Below are 17,754 nucleotides of genomic sequence, written 5' to 3'. Positions count from 1 at the left end.
GCTGTGCTTCGGTCCAACCCCACCACAGCTAGCCACGGCCCTGAGATGGGGGGCCAGTACCAAACATTCTCTTCTTTTAACTGCAGGCTCTGACCCGGGATTCTCAATGGACAGTTCTTTCGTTCACTTCCCCCCACTCCCAACATCCGTGCCTCCACTGACTTTGAGGAGAATTCAGAGAGCAGGCCTTGTGTAATTAGAGTTTAGAGTTGTGTGTATGTTTGTTTTAAAATTTTTATGTGTGTGTGTGTGTATTTCTCCGTCAGAACAACAACAAAGTTTTTCCCGTTATGAATTATACATTCAAACAATAACACATTAATTCAATTATTCAAAGATGACAAATGTTTATGTGCTTAGCAAGTGACTCCTGCACGCAGATTCCGGGTGCTTTCTCTGCTTGCGTTTTTTCTCAATGAGAATCGTCTCCCCGCTCACCCCACCCACTTCAATCCACTCAGACATCCCCTGGTAGGTTCAGAAAGGAACCCACAAAAAGGCTTCCCAGTCTCACTAGAGGTCGGGCCTCCAACAGCCTCCCAAGGCCCGGCTTGGCGGGCACAGGCCCGGGCTATTTTATCAGTGTGACAATTGCCCTGGTTGGTGTGATAAATCATCGTAAGTAATTCCTGAAAGGGTGTGAGGCTGTTGGGGGCCGGGCGAGGACTGTAAATCTTTCCGGTTTATTGCTCTATGAACATATGCTCCGATTGAAGAAGGCTTAGATCCTTTCCTGGAGACGAATTCCCGCAAAGCAGCCCCCATTTGACTGGGGAATTAACACTTGCAGTCTGCCGCGAGCTCAACCCCTGGCTGGAAGCCTGGGGGCGGGGTCCTCAGAATGGGGGTGGAGTGGGGTTAGCCTAAGGTCCATTACGGGCAGGCACCCCAAGTGGGTCTGAGCCCTGGCCGGGACAGGTGAACAAAAGGAGGGGACTCCCTGTTAAGTTTGGGAGAAGGATCTTTTCTTTGGACCTTTTCTTTGGAACCTGCCGGGTACTCTAGATTGGGGTTTCAAAACCTATTTTCTTTCCCTGGAGCTCATATATAGCTTTGGGGTTCACTTTGCCTCTTAAGAGGCCATGCAAGCCATGGGACATCAACTTCTTGGCAGAGCCGCTAAGAAACTGAGAAAGCCAAATTCGGGAGGGAGTTTCCCATCATATGGGATTCTAGGGTGAAGGCGGCCTGACCAGAGGTTAGACAGGAGTGAGCCCTGACCGAGATTCGAGATTCGCTTAACTCTTCTTCCTACATGCAGAATATCTACCGCCAATCTCATCTAGTCGCTTGCAGTGTGGTGAGATCGTGTTCTGATACAGTAATTCTAAAATAGAAATCTCCTTATCCCCAGATAAGCCCGATTCAGTAGGCCCCCTTGCCCTCTTGGAGTTACTGCAGGAAGCGGGAAGCTGCCCCGGCTGTTGTTGGGCCTGCGGGATCCCGTTGGCTCTGAGCAGATCTGGACTCACACAGATCAAGGTGGGCAAGAATTCCTCGCCTAGGTGACTCCAGACCCCAAAACACTTGGGTGTAGTGCTCGGAGGGCCAAGAAAAGAGGTCACGCCAGGGCCTGCCCTGCTGCTAGGCGATTTTTTTCCTTCAGGTTCAGTAGCGGCAGCTTGCCTGCTGAGTCCGCGAACCCCAGCCAGCGCCCCCAAGGAGTGGCTGGGGTGGCAGGGTGACAGGCCAGAATTGGGAACCAGCGGGTCCTACCTTAAGGCAGGAACGGGTGCTGGGAGACTTAAGTGCCTGGCTGGGAGTGAAGAAAGCAGACAGACAGCAGCCTGGGGGACGGGCAGGACATCTTGTCTAGGTGCGTGCAGATATGGAGTATAGAACGTTGAGGAGCTAGGGAAGCCCCGGATTTCTTTTTTCATAGTCCTTTCCACAAAGGCTTCTAAGAGGAAACCTCTAAAATGTGTAATCCACTGGTAGGTCTGGCAGAAGGCCGGGCCAGGGTCAGAGGTCTTTGCCCGGAGAGACTCTCAAGTCCTCACCCCACTGCAGTCGGCCAGGCTGTGGCTGCGCTGATCCCAAGCTGCGAGGACGGAGGCTTTCCTTCTCTCCGCCACCAGGGTCTTGCCCCAGGGAAGGCGCCTGGGTCCCAAGCTTCCTGCGCCCCTCCTCCCAGCCCCCAGGCCTGGCTGCGCTCTTGGGCTGGATGGCGTGAAAGTTTCAGCCTCAATCAGTACAATCTTCCCTCGGGGTCACGTGAACAAATATGCTCGCATTTGAAGGCAGCGTCTGTATTTCCCGACTATGAGGGGGTTTCCGGGGCTCTCTCCAAATTCAGAAAGGACCACGTTCCGAAAGCAAAACAAATCCCGAGCTCTGGGGGGCCTGGGAGGGCTGGGCAGGAACCCAGGAGTGGGTGGGGGAGCAAGTGGCCTCCGCTCTGGGCCTGGGAGCGGACCGGCGGGCGGGTGGACCGACCAGCGAGCAGCGCAGGCGAAGCCAGCTTGGGGACTACAAGCTCGTTCCTCCAGCGTTTATTGGTAGCTGAACCTCAGCCTGGTTCCGTTCTACCGGGAATTCCGTGTGTTTGGGTATATGGCCGAGTCTGCAAGCGCACAAGACCAGGGTTGGGACACTGCTGTCTGCAGACAAAGGGGGAAGGCTAGCTCTGCCCCCCACTGGCGCCCACTCTGAGACCGAGGACACCAGGTTTATGATAAATTGGGATCCAGGTAAGCAATTGCATGACAAAATGGAAATCTTTGGGCACGGTGTTGTTTGCTGCCCTGAGCGGGATACTAAATATGATTTATTTTGTGTAATCTGTGATCTTGATTATTGCCAATTGGTGAGGCAGCCCGCAGACCTAGATGCGCGCTCCTACATATACATCGAGGACGGTGATTAATCGTAACGAGGTGCTTTTATGGGGACATTCCCCGCCTACCAAAAGGTTAAGAGGACATCACCTTACCAGGCTTGGAGGGTGGCCGGCAGCTTTGGGGAGGGGTGTAGCAGTTTAAGGAGTGGGTTTGTTGAGCGGACTAGGGGCTGGAGTGAGTATTTTGAGGGTAAATGTGTAGTTATGAGAATGGGCTGAAAATGGGATGAATAAAAAGAAACTTTTTTTTTTTACACTGTCACTGCCAAAGTAAGATGGAACATCATATTAATTCTGCGTCTTGGGCTGCTGGGCTGGGGTGCAGGCGGGTTGATTTATACGCATTTAAAATAAACTGTGTGACCAGCCAGCTCCCTGCATTGTTCTGGTAGCCACCTCCAAACACTGGCGAGCCTTTACCTCTTGCTGTTGGCTTTCCATTTTTTCCCCACAGGAGTAAAAATGTCCCCCAATTTGAAAAGAACCCCCCCCCCCAACTACCCTGAAGAGTTTGAGAGGCTTCTCCAGTCTCTCATCATAGGCTTTGACTCTTACAATGATGAAGAAAGGTTTAGTGTTTCTGGGTCCTTCTACCCAAATAACCCTAAGTGGTAAAAGCTAAATCATATTGGTTTCTGCATTCCACATATCCTTTTGTTGACTTGTTCCTTCTAACTTCAGCCTACAAGTGTAGAAGACAAACTATCCCAGGTCTTTACCCCCAACCAAGGCATTGGTGAGTGGCTTCATGAGCGGGAGTGGGCCAGATTCCACTGCACTACCCCATGGAAGGAACCCCAAATTGAAGTACACTCCCGAAATTTAAGTTGGGCCAGGCCCCACTGGGAGAAGGGACTAAGTTCCAGGGCCCTTGCCTTCAAAGGGAGCGAGACAAGTTGTTTTGTCAATCAGCCGCACCGGGCTCCATCAGAATTTGAAATCGGTGGACGTTTTTTACTTTACTCACTGCCTCGGAGCTGCGAGCCAGCCAGCTTAGTCAGCTGAATCCAATTACTGCGAGCAGCATTTCATTTGGCCCCATGGAGCACTCACTTAGAACTTCCCCGAAATTTTCAATAATCTTCACCAAGTCTCCTCTCTGGCCCCTATCCTGAAGAGTTTTCCCTGGGTGCGGATGGTGGGTGGGGTATGGGGGTCGGGTTGTCTGGAGCCAGCTCTTCCCCAACAGCTAGCGGGCAGGACCCTTCTGCTTCTGAAGTTTCTGGCTGAGAAAGGGGTACTAGAACTCAGACAGGACGAGAATCCAGCCGGGTTCAGACCACGATTTGGGGCACCCAAAACACAGAAATTAGGTCAGTGCCGCCTAGTTTGAAGAAGAGGAGAGGAGGGAACGCAGAAGAAAGCTCTGGGGGAAAGGTGTTTTGATTGTGACCCAACTAACCAACTTGGGATCCGTTTCCCTTTCCACTTCCCAAGCCCCCTGTGCCCAGAGCTCAGAGCGCACCATTCACCATAAAAAGCCCAAGTACGAACTTACCGGGTTCCTCAGCACCTGGAAAATAAAATTTAACTAGATCCATCTTCTTGGGGAGTGATTCTATGTCTAAAAACGCCCTTTTCAAAAATAAAGATAATCGCAGGTTGATGTCTGCCCACGCGATTGCATAATATAAAGTGATTTGAGGACTTCGGCCACGGCCACGGGTTTGAGCATCCTGAGAACCCCTGCATCTCTACTACGCCATCCTTGGGGGCCCAGTCAAGCGGGTTGGGGTATAGTAAGCAGGCAAATGACATGCCCCCTTGGACCCAGGTCGTCTGGGAAGCTGAAGCCAGGGCGCAAAGTTAGGAATCCTACCGGGCTGGGATCTCTCTGAGGCGCTTCCGTTGGGTGTTCATTAAGGGGTGAGTTATTGCAGCGTGAGCCAAAGGTCACTTCAAAGGCTTATGGCTACGCTCTCTAGTCTTTAGAAGCGCCCTGAACGCTTTGTGTGGGGTTTTCCCGGGCGCAGTTTAGTGTTTGCAAACTACTGAGTCGACAAATTGCACAGGGCAGATCAAGAGAGAGACAGCGTCTCTTTCCTTTCACCTGACCAGGGGCCAGCGCCTGCTGGAGAGCGGCTTGGGGTGGAGGTAGGGAGGGCTGTTGGTTTCTTAGGCACTTTAACAGAGTGGGTCCGCTGTCTTCAAGGCGATTTATAGCCTAGTCCCGATTCAGAATTGAGCAACCCAGTCCTAGAACGGTTTGGGTATTCTCTGATAGACTCAGGAAAGCTAGCTGAGCCAGAGATACAATGTGCAAACCGGGATATAGCCAGTGCCTAGCTCCAGGTTCACTCGGGTCCTTTGGGGGTCCTCTAGCAGCATCCACCCCAGGTGCACTTAAATAGTTAACCTCCTTTCCTAACCCGTCTTCCTCCCACCTCCATTCAACGCGTTCTCTGCGCAGCCTGACCCACTTGGCTCACCTCGGGGTCCTTTCCTCACGACCAGGTTCTCTCCCCTCCCCCACCCAGGCAAGGATTTTTGCCCTCTAGTTCCCCTGGAGCCAACTGAGTCTTCATTCTGCTGGGGCCAAAGCATCTGGAATGGCTGCAGGCTCCACATACAATAGCCACATTGATTATGACACCCTTAAAGGGGGTAAAGGCTCTCCTGGCAATGTTTGCAAGACAAAACCGGCTGCTCCTGAGTTTTCCATTTTTGTTCCAGATCTGCTTCTGCAGAGTATCAAAGAAAACTGAAGAGCCTACAAAAAGAGTTAGAAACAAAATTCAAGACAATATACTCACACACAAAACTGTGGCGCGTGGGGGGTGATTTAAATAAATAATCCCCACCGCATTTCCATGTTCCTTCCCTTCAGCTCAAAGTAGCCATCCCAGGATTCCCACATCAAGACATAAAACAAAGGGCGGCTTTGAAGTGGATCACCTCAGTGTGAGCGGCTGCCTGTTACATGAGAACCGATCATCGGCCTTCAAATTTATGGCGCTTTAATAGAGTAGGTCCGCTGTCTTAAATGCAGGGTGTGTTACTGTACTGAGTTATCCGGGCTAAACAGAAGTGATTTAGAATGGGCGCTCTGGGCTTCCCAAAGGGCAGAAGAGGCTCAGGTTGAGGGGTGGGAGAATGTGGGCAAATAGTTCTTTTCCCAGCAAACCTGCTGAGGAGTGGTTTCCCAAACCTGAAGTTGCAAAGCCATCAGGGAAAAGAGTGTCAACACTCGGTCCCACTGAATTAACTAGAATGCCCAGTAAGAGTCGAGACCCGTGGGTTATTTGAAGACCCGGCTTAAGCAAAGTAAAGCGTTAGATTAACTTAAACCTCTGAGAATTTTAAGAGAAGCTAACACAAGCATCACCTCCCACTTCTGTCTTAACTGGCACCGACTGACGGTGGAAGTCCCGTTATTTACTACCATTGCAGCGCTAGACACAGCCCGGTGCTGTCGGCTCCCTCCCAGCCCAAGCCTCCCTCTCCCTCGGCCTTCCCGCAGCCACGGCGGGCGAGCAAAGCCCACGGCCGGCTAGCAAACGCCTAGCGGGTCTCTGCGCGTCCATCGAGCCTCCCCGCGTCGGAGGCCAGGCGGGTAGCAGGTCTGTGGTCCTCAGCTGGGCTTGCGATCCTCTTTCCAGCTCGGGCTACTGAGCATAGCTGCTGGCCCAGGCCGGCGTCGGCCACTTTATATAATCCCGCAGCTCGCACGCAGGGTGTGTGGACGGGAAAAGTGCGGAGTAGGGGATTCTTTTGCTGCTCTGCCTCCTACGCGGAGCCTGCTTTCCACTTCTGAAAAGTGCCGGGCCTTGGGAAGTGTTTTTCTTTTCATTCCTTACTGAAGCGTTTACTGCTGCCGTGGTCGCAGTCATAAATTTTGTTACAAACCACAATGACAGGTGCATTGATATGCACCGTGAGAGCTCCAGCTGCTTAATAACCCTGTCCCCTGGCCGCTGTGAGCGCCTTTTATTTATTCGGTATCATATTAGGTATTGATCTGGGCAGAATTAAGTGCAGTGAGCAAGTATAAGGGCTCCGTTGCTTCTGAGGCTAGGCCTAGTGGGCGGGCCAGCGCGGCTGGGGAGCGAGGGATGCGAACTCTGAGAGGGTGCCTGGCCTTCCTTCCGGCTGGAAACCATTTGGCCCTGTCTTCTGGGCCTGCGGTTGGGCCTCCACGCTGGGTTGGGTAACTTCCAGGGACTTTGGAAAAGAACTAACCAGTTCAGTTAGGCGACCCTTCCCTAAGAGGAGAGGAGTGCTCCAGAGGACAGGGTGGCCGCACCACACTGTGCTCCTCTGGCCAGGGTGTGTGTGTGGGGGGGGGGGGGATAGAAAGAGAAGGAAGAGGGGGAGGGGCTAGGAGGAGAGGAAAACTGAGGACTACTCCAAAATAAGAAGTCCTGCTCAACTGCTCCTCCCCCAAAGCTGTGCCTCCTCCCCCCCCCCCAAGGCATTTGGATCTTGGTGCTCTAATGAGCAAAGGTACCAAAGGGTGAGAAAAGAAAGCCTTAACGGGAAGGGGGGAGTGATCGAAAAGATGAGCCACTGAACAGTTGACCATTGTCCAAATGATTTATGACCCAGTCCCGTTTTTAGGTTCAAGCAAAGTTCACAAGGAGTAGAGATTTCTGGAAAGAAATAAACTTTTTTTTTAAAAAAATCAGTTTTGTAACAATATTTTCAGGTTGTGCTCTGGAAGCGGAGCTTCTTCAGGGCTCTGTATGGTGGGTGCTGCAAAGTTGTGAGTGTGTGCGTGTGTTTTCCTGAAAAGAAGAGCACCCCTGCTACCTTTGATTGTAAAGAAATGGACATTAGCCCATCAAGTGGGCCTGGAAATTATTTGAGACAATGTAAAGAGGCAAGAGATGACTCTGGTTGTGAGGGCTATCTGTGCCTCCAAGGCCTTTATAGAGAGATTTTTCTAAGAACATGCCACAGGAGCAGAAATAATATGTAAAAGCCATCTGTCTCATGGGCTCGCTTGGTTCCTCAAGAAGCTATTTTAATGTGACTGGTCCACCTCCCAATACAAACTTGGTCAACACGGAGGCAGAAGGGGGATGTTTTGCTTCCACAGCTGTCAAGGAAGTGATAAAGCAGCAGCAAACAGAATCAGGTGGTCTCAGAAGCCTGATGCAAACAACCACTCAGACTTCCAGAATGGAGCAGGATCCCTGAAAAACCTTAAAACTTAGTCGACCTAGTGTGGCAGCTTCTTTGGCCTGAGGCAAACGTATATAAATATTAGTCACAGAAGGAGGATTTACTGTTCGTTTGCTCTTTGGTAACTTTAATAGTCAGGGGTTGGTATTGAAAATTAATCAAAAGAATTAGTCTAGCTTTGTTAGGTGGATATCTTAACTGCACACATTTATGGATACTAGCAGAAACAAGGCTTATGACAAAACATTTCAGTTATTACTGCAACCCATTGAGAAGGACCCATCTCTCTCATCAAGATAAATGGTATATTCACTTGTGTTCTAAAGCAAAATGGGCAACCAAACTACCAAACAAAGGCTAATTTGGAGACTTTTCTTCAGGGGTTGGGCTTTCTGGTGGAAATACAGGGAGATATTAACACACAAGTGTTTTGGTTCCTGTGTTTAAGTCTGCATGATGTGGTCTCTCATGATGGAGGAAGCCAGGGAGAATTTTGGGATGAGCTCAAGCACTGAGGCCAAAGAGCTGACCTGTGGGTTTTCTTTATCAAACAGACAAAAGTGATTGAACGATATTAGTTATACTTTAACTCCTCAGGAGCCTTTCAGGATGGGTGGAGAGAGCACCCCCCTCATGAAGAGTCAGAGCACACAAAAGGAGAAGAATTTTTCTTAGTTCCTTTCCATCCTTCTAAGTCTGGGTCCATCCATCATGTCAGGAGAACTTCTCTCATTGGCTACAGGTTGGGTGACAGGTGGGGCAGAATGGACTGTCCAGAGCAGAGGTCAATATAATATCTATTTATGTAAAGATCCAAAGGAAAACGATAAAGTTATGAGAGCATTCACCATTCACTCACACTGCATGCATTTTAAGATCTAAATCCTTTCACTAGTTTTTTAGGGACCCCCCTTCTAAAAGTAGCAGAAAGACAAAGTAGGGGTGTGGGAAATGCAGATTTAAAAAAAAAACCACAACCTTTTTCCCCCTTTTAGCTTCAAAGTGAGTTTGGGAGTCTTTAAGTCTTCCTTTTTTTTAATTTTTTTTTCTTTCTAGTTTTCTTCACTGTAGATTTCAGAGTGCTGCCCCATAAAACTAACTGTGTGGATTCTCAGCCTGCCATCAAAGTGGACTGTCTGGGTCTTCAAAAAAGAGTGTGATTCTGAAACTAAGTGGGAAGTTCTGGAAACTCTGGGTGTGTAATAGAGCTTCTCTTTTGTCCATCCAGACACTGAGATTCGGGCTTGGAGGTTTGTAGAGCCCCTCACAGCATTAGGGCTTGGGGGTTTGTAGAGCTCCCTCACAGCATTAGGGCTTGGGGTTTGTAGAGCCCCTCACAGCATTAGGGCTTGGGGTTTGTAGAGCCCCTCACAGCATGTACAGAACCTTGGAGCTGATCTCTAGCATCAAGCAAAACCAAGCCCCAGGATTATCCAAAGACTGACTGTGACCTATCCACTCATTCATCCATCGATTCAATAAACACTGGCATTGAATGCTAGAGTTATGTAGATGAAAAAAAAGCAATCCTTCCCTTTAAGAAGTTCATCTTTCAGAGGAAGAATCAGTCAGCCATAAATGTTTTCCCATGCAGGCTCAAAAGCTGTGTTGACAATCTTGGAGAAAGACAATTCTCCAAGAGAATCTTGAGGTGGAAAGAACTTCTTCCTTAGGCTAAAGTTGAACTCAGGAGGAAAGGTCTTTTCTTACATTTAAGAGAAATACTCCAACTTTTTCAAAATTTTGTTTAAATTGAGCTTCATAAAACCCCAATCCAGAACCTTGCCCATCCTTCTACTTCAAAGTGAGTGGGCAGCTGAAAGCCTGCTCTAGTCTGTTTGTATTGACTGGTCTTGCCAATGGCAATCCCTCTAGGATCTCTCCCCTTTCTTTCTTGGCAGGTCACCTGGAACCTGGGAGCTGACCCAGCTCTCTCAAGATTCAGCAGACATTGGCCTTGGTGGTGAAGGGCAGAGTGGTAGTCAATGTTATTTGAGCAGGGTCAGGAGGCCCTGGAACTTCCTGAGTGCACCATGCAGAAGGCTGCATACTATGAGAACCCAGGACTCTTTGGAGGCTATGGTTACAGCAAAGCCACGGAGGCATATGGCTACAGCACTCCTCACCAGCCCTACCCACCTCCTGCTGCTGCCAACTCCCTGGACAGTGACTACCCAGGTTCTGCCTGCTCCATCCAGAGTTCTGCACCTCTCCGAGTCCCAGGCCATAAAGGAGCTGAACTTAATGGTAGCTGCATGCGACCTGGCACTGGGAACAGCCAGGGTGGGGCTGGTGGCAACCAGCCTCCTGGGCTGAACTCAGAGCAGCAACCACCACAGCCCCCTCCTCCACCACCCACCTTGCCCCCCTCGTCGCCCACCAACCCTGGAGGTGGAGTACCTGCCAAGAAGACCAAGGGTGGGCCTAATGCTTCCAGCTCTTCTGCCACCATCAGCAAGCAGATCTTCCCCTGGATGAAAGAATCCCGACAGAACTCAAAGCAGAAGAACAGCTGTGCCACTTCAGGTAGCTCTCTGGGCATCTCTAGACCATAACCCTCCAGACTGACCTTAAGAACCAATTACCTGGAAGCCAAGAGACTCAGGTCTATAAGAGCAACCTTAGCAACACTGTATCCAAATGTAGAAATGTCTGTCTTTTCTAGTGATTCTCATTGGATACATACTCTTGCAGAGACAGGGCAGTGCTTTCCTCGCTGATGCCCTTGTTGGACTGATCTCATGCTTATTCATAGGAAGTTCTTTCTTATGCTGACATATTATCTGCCTTTCCAGACACTGGTCATAACTCAGCTTCCTCTTTTACCCACCAGCCCTTCAAATGTGAAGACAGGCAGGGTGTGGCTTTGTACACCTATAATCCCATCACTTGAGCCTGAGGCAGGAGCATCTCGAGGTCAAGGAGCGCCTAGGAAGCGTAGTGAGTTCCTGGACACCATTAAGAGATTTTTGTCTCAAAACAGAAAGCCAAGTCAAGACAAATAATACCCCAAAGAAGAAAAAGAACCATGCCCAAATAAGTTATAAACATTATCCATTTATTTTATTTAACTTTCCAAATACCTCTTTCAAATAGACACATGTTAACACCATCGTTTTTCTCAGATCCCCAGAACTGCAAAGTGGTGAACTTGGGATCTAAGGGGTATGACTTCAGGACCTTCAGGGCAAAACTGTAAGACTCAGCTCACTCTAGGGAACCCATAACAGGGAAGAGCAGATACTCGGGGAGAGAACAAGAGCAGCTGTGGGCTTTCCTGCCCTGGGAAGGGAGACTCTAGAGCTGAGGAGACTTCTGTTGGTCCATTTTAAATCTGAAGAACATGGGTCCAGTGAGGAGCCGATGCCTTCTCTCTCTGCCCAGGCCGTTCCTTCTTGAACGGTTCTGGCTTTGCGTTCTTGATGGGGTTGACTTTCCTGGTTCAGGGCTAGTCTGGAGCCTGGGATGTGATTTGTTATCAGGTCTCTGCTCTGCCTGATGCTCCCTGGGCTTGTGGCTCCTAGAGGAAAGCTTCTTCCTGCTGGAAAGCTCCCTGCTCTGCCCCTCCCTCCTCAGCTCAGACACAGGCCCTCCCTCCCAGGAGAAATCCATTTGTCTTCCCAGTGAAGGAGTGGACATGCAGCTGAGGGGTGGCAGGGGAGGTGAAGCCAGTGCTGAGGCTGCATGGCCATATGCAACATGCTTTCAGCCTGGCCCTGGGATCCCCTCAAACTCCAGGGCAGTATCTTGGTGGGGGGTGTATTATCACCTCCTGGCCTTTGGGTGCACCTGGCTGGAGTCAGGTGCCAAGACCCCTCCCTCCCTACTTCTTCACTCTTTGGAGTGCTTGACTTGTAAACAAACCGGGTAGGCTGGAGCTACATCAGACACCCCGACCTCCAACCCCTAGTCCCCAGCAGCAGAGCTTGGGAGGGGTGTTCAAAGAAGCCTGGCTTTTTTGTTTTTTTTTTTTCTTTTTGACAGGGGAGTGTCTCACGAGTTGCTCTTAGCCTCATAGTAAAGTCCTTCATGGCCTGTGGGTTGAGATGAGATGGTGGGGTAGGGTGGAGAGAAAAGGAAGGGCAGGGGAAGGCAGCAGCTGCAGGTGCGACTGACAGGTAGGCCTAGAGGCGTGTAGAGTGAGTGTTCCTTCAGACTTTGACCGATCAAAGCTTTCTACCCCACTGGAGGGATTGGAGGTGAGAGCAGAGGAGAGAAATGAAGACAGGAAAGCACTCCTCTCTATTCTGAGGTTCCTTACCCCTCGCTCAGCACCCTCTCTGTCTCTACCTCTGCCCAGGAGAGAACTGCGAGGATAAGAGCCCGCCGGGCCCAGCATCCAAGCGGGTGCGCACGGCGTACACGAGCGCTCAGCTGGTGGAGCTGGAGAAGGAGTTCCACTTCAACCGCTACCTGTGCCGGCCGCGCCGCGTGGAGATGGCCAACCTGCTGAACCTCACGGAGCGCCAGATCAAGATCTGGTTCCAGAACCGTCGCATGAAATACAAGAAGGACCAGAAGGCCAAGGGCATCCTGCATTCTCCGGCGGGCCAGTCCCCAGAGCGCAGCCCACCTCTTGGAGGAGCGGCGGGCCACGTGGCCTACTCCGGCCAGCTGCCGCCGGTGCCCGGCCTGGCCTACGACGCACCCTCGCCGCCCGCTTTCGCCAAATCGCAGCCCAACATGTACGGCCTGGCAGCCTACACGGCGCCGCTCAGCAGTTGCCTGCCGCAGCAGAAGCGCTACGCGGCGCCCGAGTTCGAGCCCCACCCCATGGCGAGCAACGGCGGCGGCTTCGCCAGCGCCAACCTGCAGGGCAGCCCGGTGTACGTGGGTGGCAACTTCGTCGACTCCATGGCGCCCGCATCCGGGCCGGTCTTCAATCTGGGCCACCTCTCACACCCGTCTTCGGCCAGCGTGGACTACAGCTGCGCCGCGCAAATCCCTGGCAACCACCACCACGGACCGTGCGACCCTCATCCCACCTACACAGATCTCTCGGCTCACCACTCGTCTCAGGGACGCCTGCCCGAGGCCCCCAAACTGACACATCTGTAGCGGTTGCCGCCGGCCTGGTAGCTCGGTGCAATTACCTCTCTGGTTTTGGTGGCAGGGGTGGTGGCGGGGCGGGGCCCGAGGGGCAGCTCGGGGCACCCCCCCTCCCTGATCTGGTCTGGCCGCTGCCTCTCGAGTCTCCCGGCTTCCAGCGGCCGAGGCTGACACTACTGGGCCTCCCCTCCAAGCGCGTCTTCCTTTGGGTGACTCGCTATAAATCAGCCGCAAGGATCCTCCCCTGTAAACCTGACAGTGCCATATACTGCGGACCGAGGGACTCTAATCTGGTAATGGTGTCCCTAAGGTAAGTCCGAGACCCACCCGTGGCGTGTCCTGAAGAGGGACTAGAGCCTGGAGAATCCCAGGCCTGGCCCCTCCGTCTAGCTTAGTTTCAGAGACCTTAATTTATATGCTCCTTCCCCTCCTGTAAAGATTGCATCGGACTAAACAATCTGTATTTATTATTTGAAGCGAGTAATTTCGTTTCCCTGATTATTTATCCTCGTCTTAATGTATTTATGTGTATATTTGTAGAATTCTCCAGCCGGGCCTAGGTACGCGCTCCCGGGCCTTGGGGGCCACATTTCATCTCTTTAGTCCCCTTGGTCTGAACTAGTTGAGAGAGTAGTTTTGAACAGTTGTAACCGTGGCTGGTGTTTGTAGTTGCTGTAAAGGATTGAGATCACAATCCGCCCTTCATGGTTAGAGGCAGGCAGCCCGGTGGCATAGCACGGCGTTTCTCAACAACCGAAGCCTTCACCACTCGACACAGTTTATTGATTTCAAATTGTCTGCTACTATTTGAACAAACATTTAGAATAAAAAAAATTTTCCTCAGTTGGAAGTGTATCTGTGTTACTCACACACATTTGCAGGCAGACAACTCTGCCTTGATCCCTCTGTAAGCCCCTCCCCCAATAAAAAAGGACCCTCTGAAAAATATTTTGTTCATTCGGAACCCATTGCATAACTTGTCTTGGAGGGATGCTTGATTACATTCACGCTATTGAAATCGGGCGGCAGTAACCAGAGGGTGCAAACCTGGAGATATTCTCGGAGCGCGATTGTAATGGGGTTTTGCCAAAGCAGCACCTGCATGACTCTTTCTACCACCTCTTTCTGGACATAATTGTTACATTGGAGTGAGGGGGAGGCAGAGCTCATTTTTCTGCATTAAATAATAAAAATTAAACTTTTGGAAAAAAACCTGACAATCAAAGAAAAAGCATAAGAGAAACAGGAAGGATTAAGCTATGAAAACCTAAGGTGCAGGGGTATAAAAAGAAATGACCACGCAGAGACAAGCACCCAGGCTTTTATCTCTAGGAAGTGCTCAGGATTTTTTTTTCCTATGTAATGGTCAGTAGTTCATTTCAAAAGAAAACAAATGTTCTCCATAAATGTAAAATAATAAAAGTTTCATGAATGGAACATCACACACAGAAACACCTTGTTTACTCCTGTTTCTTTGTGCAAAATGGGCAAAAAGCCTACAACATTTATAATCGTCTTGTAAATACTAGTGTGGCCCTGGGTAGGGCCGGGCACTTACACCCACTTCTATAGAAGGGGGGCGCTTGGAAAAAGGTCTTCAGACAAGGTTCAGTTACTTTGTATTTCAACAAAGTCCACCCACACATCTCTATTTGGTTTGGCAAACATGCAAGCTCCACGACCAGCCTGGTGACACGAGGTGGAATTCCTATTGTGTGGAAATAGCTTCTCTACTGGTGGGTCAACAAGCGTTTTCTATTTGGATCTTTGTGTTTCGCTCAGTAATGATGACGCAAAATAATATTTAGTTTCCTTGTTCCTCTGTGCTGTTTTTTAAAATGGCATGTTAGGTTGCGGGTGGGAGGGGATAGCCTTTTGCTAAATTTCACTCTATCTGAGCAAGTTTAAAGTATATATGTTGTAGAATTGTATCAACAGAATAAATGACTTCAACCGAAGGCATATTTTACCCACTCTCAAGGCTTAACATTGTTTTCTATGAAACTTGCATTTATAGACAATCTATAACGGCAAGAAATTATTATTTTAAGCTCTTAAGGAAATCAAAGAAGAGCTAGCTGCATTGTAGGAAATCACAGCCCACCTTTCTTAACTGGCTAAATATTAAATAGATGAATTGTCAAGCTGTTTAGATTCAGCCCGGTTTCTCTCCTCTCCTCTTCCTACCATAAATAATAATAAAAATACATAATGCATCATGTCTCCAGGCATTTCCCAGCGCGGTGGGTTACCGCAGGAGTATCTGCTGAGTCTGCGGGTGTCTGTAAAACCCCAAGTGTCATCTGTGGCTTAGGGTTTCATGGATTAGACTTTAAACAGTGTCTAGCCCGGTTGACATCAGCTTCCTCTCACACATGGGCTCTAAGGAAGTGTCAGGTTGGGGGCTCCATCTGTACGCAGCGGCAGCCTCCCAGGCCCTGTGGGGGAGTAAGGGTGTTGGGAGAGGGGGGAGGGGGTCGCTTCGACCAAATCTGCGGCCTTCTCTCAGATCCCGAAGTTGTAGAGACAGCAGAGAATTGCTTGGTTTCTTTCCTGCCACTGACGTGAATCACGTGATGGACACACTCGCTCCTAGCGTGGGTTGGGGCTGCGGCGAGTTCTGGGAGGGCGCACTCCCACGCGGCCGCCCGCCGGAGAGAGCTGGGCCCGCGGCACAACCATTTAAAACTTCATAAATTATAAACAAGCCGCCTTGGCCTTCGCCATAAATTCCGCTCCTCTTGAGCCTGCAATTAGTGTTAGGAAGCACCCAAGTCTAAACACAACCAAACGCCCTCTGAAGGGCCCAACTGCCCGAGGTTGCAAGCCTTTATTTATTTCCCGGTGCCACCCCCTCTGCACCCGAGGTTTGCACACAGTCACCTCCTCCCCCGCCACCGCGGGCAGTACACACTCCGCTGGGTTCCCGCTCAGCCTGGGAAGGTCACAATAGCAGCTCTATCCGCAGCCTGCCGCCTCCTCCCTCCCGGGTCTCGGAGAAGCAAAGAAAGAAGAGTGGGGGAGGGGAGCCTGGCCAGCAATGGCTCCCCACTCTCAGGCCTCCGCTCTAGCTTCAAGACCCCTGGCAGGACACTATGCGGGAAGCTGGCAAGAGAAGGCAATCACCACCCTATTTTGTCTTTCTCCCACGACGCACTCCGTGGGGCAGAGGAGCACCGACCCTCATCGCCAGGTTGAGGATGCCCAGAAGCAGACAAGTCTACCCGAAGCACATTGTGCCAGTGGCTTCCTTTCCGGACCTTTGCAGAGAAGGCCTTAGCCAGAAGGGAGGAGCACCCGGGCCTCTCCTGAGAGTGTTGGTCTTGGGAAGTCTACCTCTTTTGCTGTAGGGGAAGGATAGGTTTAGTTCAGGCCTTGACCAGCCCTCCTTTATTCTCCATAGCGGGTTTTTTTTTTTTTTTTTTTTTTTTTTTTTTTTTTTTTTTTTTTTTTAGGGGGAGGGGGTCAGGAAGGTTGTAGATCTCCGTTAGATCTGAAAAAGCTTTAGCTCTGAAGGAAAGAAGTCAGGTTCTTGAGCCTGGCTCATGGATGGCGGGCTCATGGATGGCAGTCATTTAGGCATCCCTGGTTGTTCTGTCCAGAGAAGCAAATGCAGTTTGAAGTAGGATGACAATCAGGCCTAAGAGGGTAGGGGCCTGCTGCAAAATGGAGGTGGAGGCAGAGGAAGAAGGGAAGTTTTCCCTGCAATCTGGGAAACCTCGGGATACATTCTGGTGTGCAGCCAGCCAGGGGAAGGGAAGTTGCCACGGAAAGCCTTGGAGAGTAGCCCTGGCCACTGGCTACTCCACTAAGGTGATAAGAAAGGGTGATCAAGTACATATTCTGCCTCCTGGCTTTCAGAATACAATCTCATCCAGGGATGTGACAGAGAAAAATCCGCCTCTGATGGAATCATTAAGTTAACCATCCATTTGTACCATTTCTTTGCACAGCCTTTCGAAGGGGAGAGAGGAAGAGAATTCAGAGCTAGTACTCTCCTTTGGTCCCGACCAGAGACACATCAGCCAGATTGGCTTCTGAGGTCCCAGAGGCTGCTAACCTTGCTGAACAAGATTTTTTGAATTTCTGTCTCTAAGAAGTATTAACTGGTAGTGATCACCTATACTAGCTACCCCCTTTTTCCTTCCTTACCCAGTACCACACCAACAGCCCTGGGGTGAAGAGCTCTTCTCAGCCCGCAGCCTTAGAAGTCCAGGCTGTCCTTTGTTGAGGGTTTTCAGTAGGGAGGGCATAGGAGCCCTGAGTGGGTGTGTGTTTGAATAACAAAGAACTTAACTCTTCCTTCTAATAACAGTGAGGGGGAGGCGCAAGCTTGTTTACACCTTCAGTATTCAAGGAACTGTCACAGGTCTGTCTTGACTTCACCAGGAGAATTGACTGAAACTTCCTTCTGAAGTCAAGAATTGGGTAAACCCAGCTTAGAGGTCTAGGGAGGTCTTCTTCATCTGGAAGTTCTTGACAAAACTTCTGTCTTTCTTTCAGAAACTCAAAGAAAATCACAACGCAAGTTTACAAGGATGCAAGAGAGGCAGGAGGCCCTTTCCCCCAGATTTAATCTCCTCACTCTTGGGCACTGCAGTTCCGCAGACAGGGTGTATATAGAACCCGGGTCAACAGACCCTTGGGCACTAAGACACTCAGGGAGCTGAGACTGTATTGTCCCCAGCCAAGCCTTACCTAACCCGTACCTTTGAGCTCTTTTAGATTTCTCTCTCAGAAGA

General features: G+C 50.4%; 1 protein-coding gene across 1 annotated transcript; it reads left to right on the top strand.

The window, feature by feature from the left end:
* The first annotated feature begins 9,948 nt into the window (after positions 1–9,948).
* On the top strand, positions 9,949–13,021 carry Hoxd3 (homeobox D3). Its single transcript, XM_057755036.1, has 2 exons — positions 9,949–10,489; positions 12,264–13,021. The coding sequence occupies exons 1-2, from the start codon at positions 9,949–9,951 to the stop codon at positions 13,019–13,021; spliced, it is 1,299 nt and encodes a 432-aa protein (XP_057611019.1).
* Positions 13,022–17,754: the final 4,733 nt, after the last annotated feature.

The sequence above is a fragment of the Chionomys nivalis genome, chromosome 22 (genome assembly GCF_950005125.1).
Source record: "Chionomys nivalis chromosome 22, mChiNiv1.1, whole genome shotgun sequence".
Classification (NCBI taxonomy): Eukaryota; Metazoa; Chordata; class Mammalia; order Rodentia; family Cricetidae; genus Chionomys; species Chionomys nivalis.
The sequence above is the reverse complement of the archived record's forward strand: the minus strand, read 5'-3'. Positions and strand labels throughout refer to the sequence as shown.

Coding starts and splice junctions, on each gene's coding strand:
- Hoxd3 (XM_057755036.1), top strand. CDS start 9,949: ATGTTATTTGAGCAGGGTCAGGAGGCCCTGGAACTTCCTGAGTGCACC. Junction 10,490..12,263: donor GAACAGCTGTGCCACTTCAG/GTAGCTCTCTGG, acceptor ACCTCTGCCCAG/GAGAGAACTGCGAGGATAAG.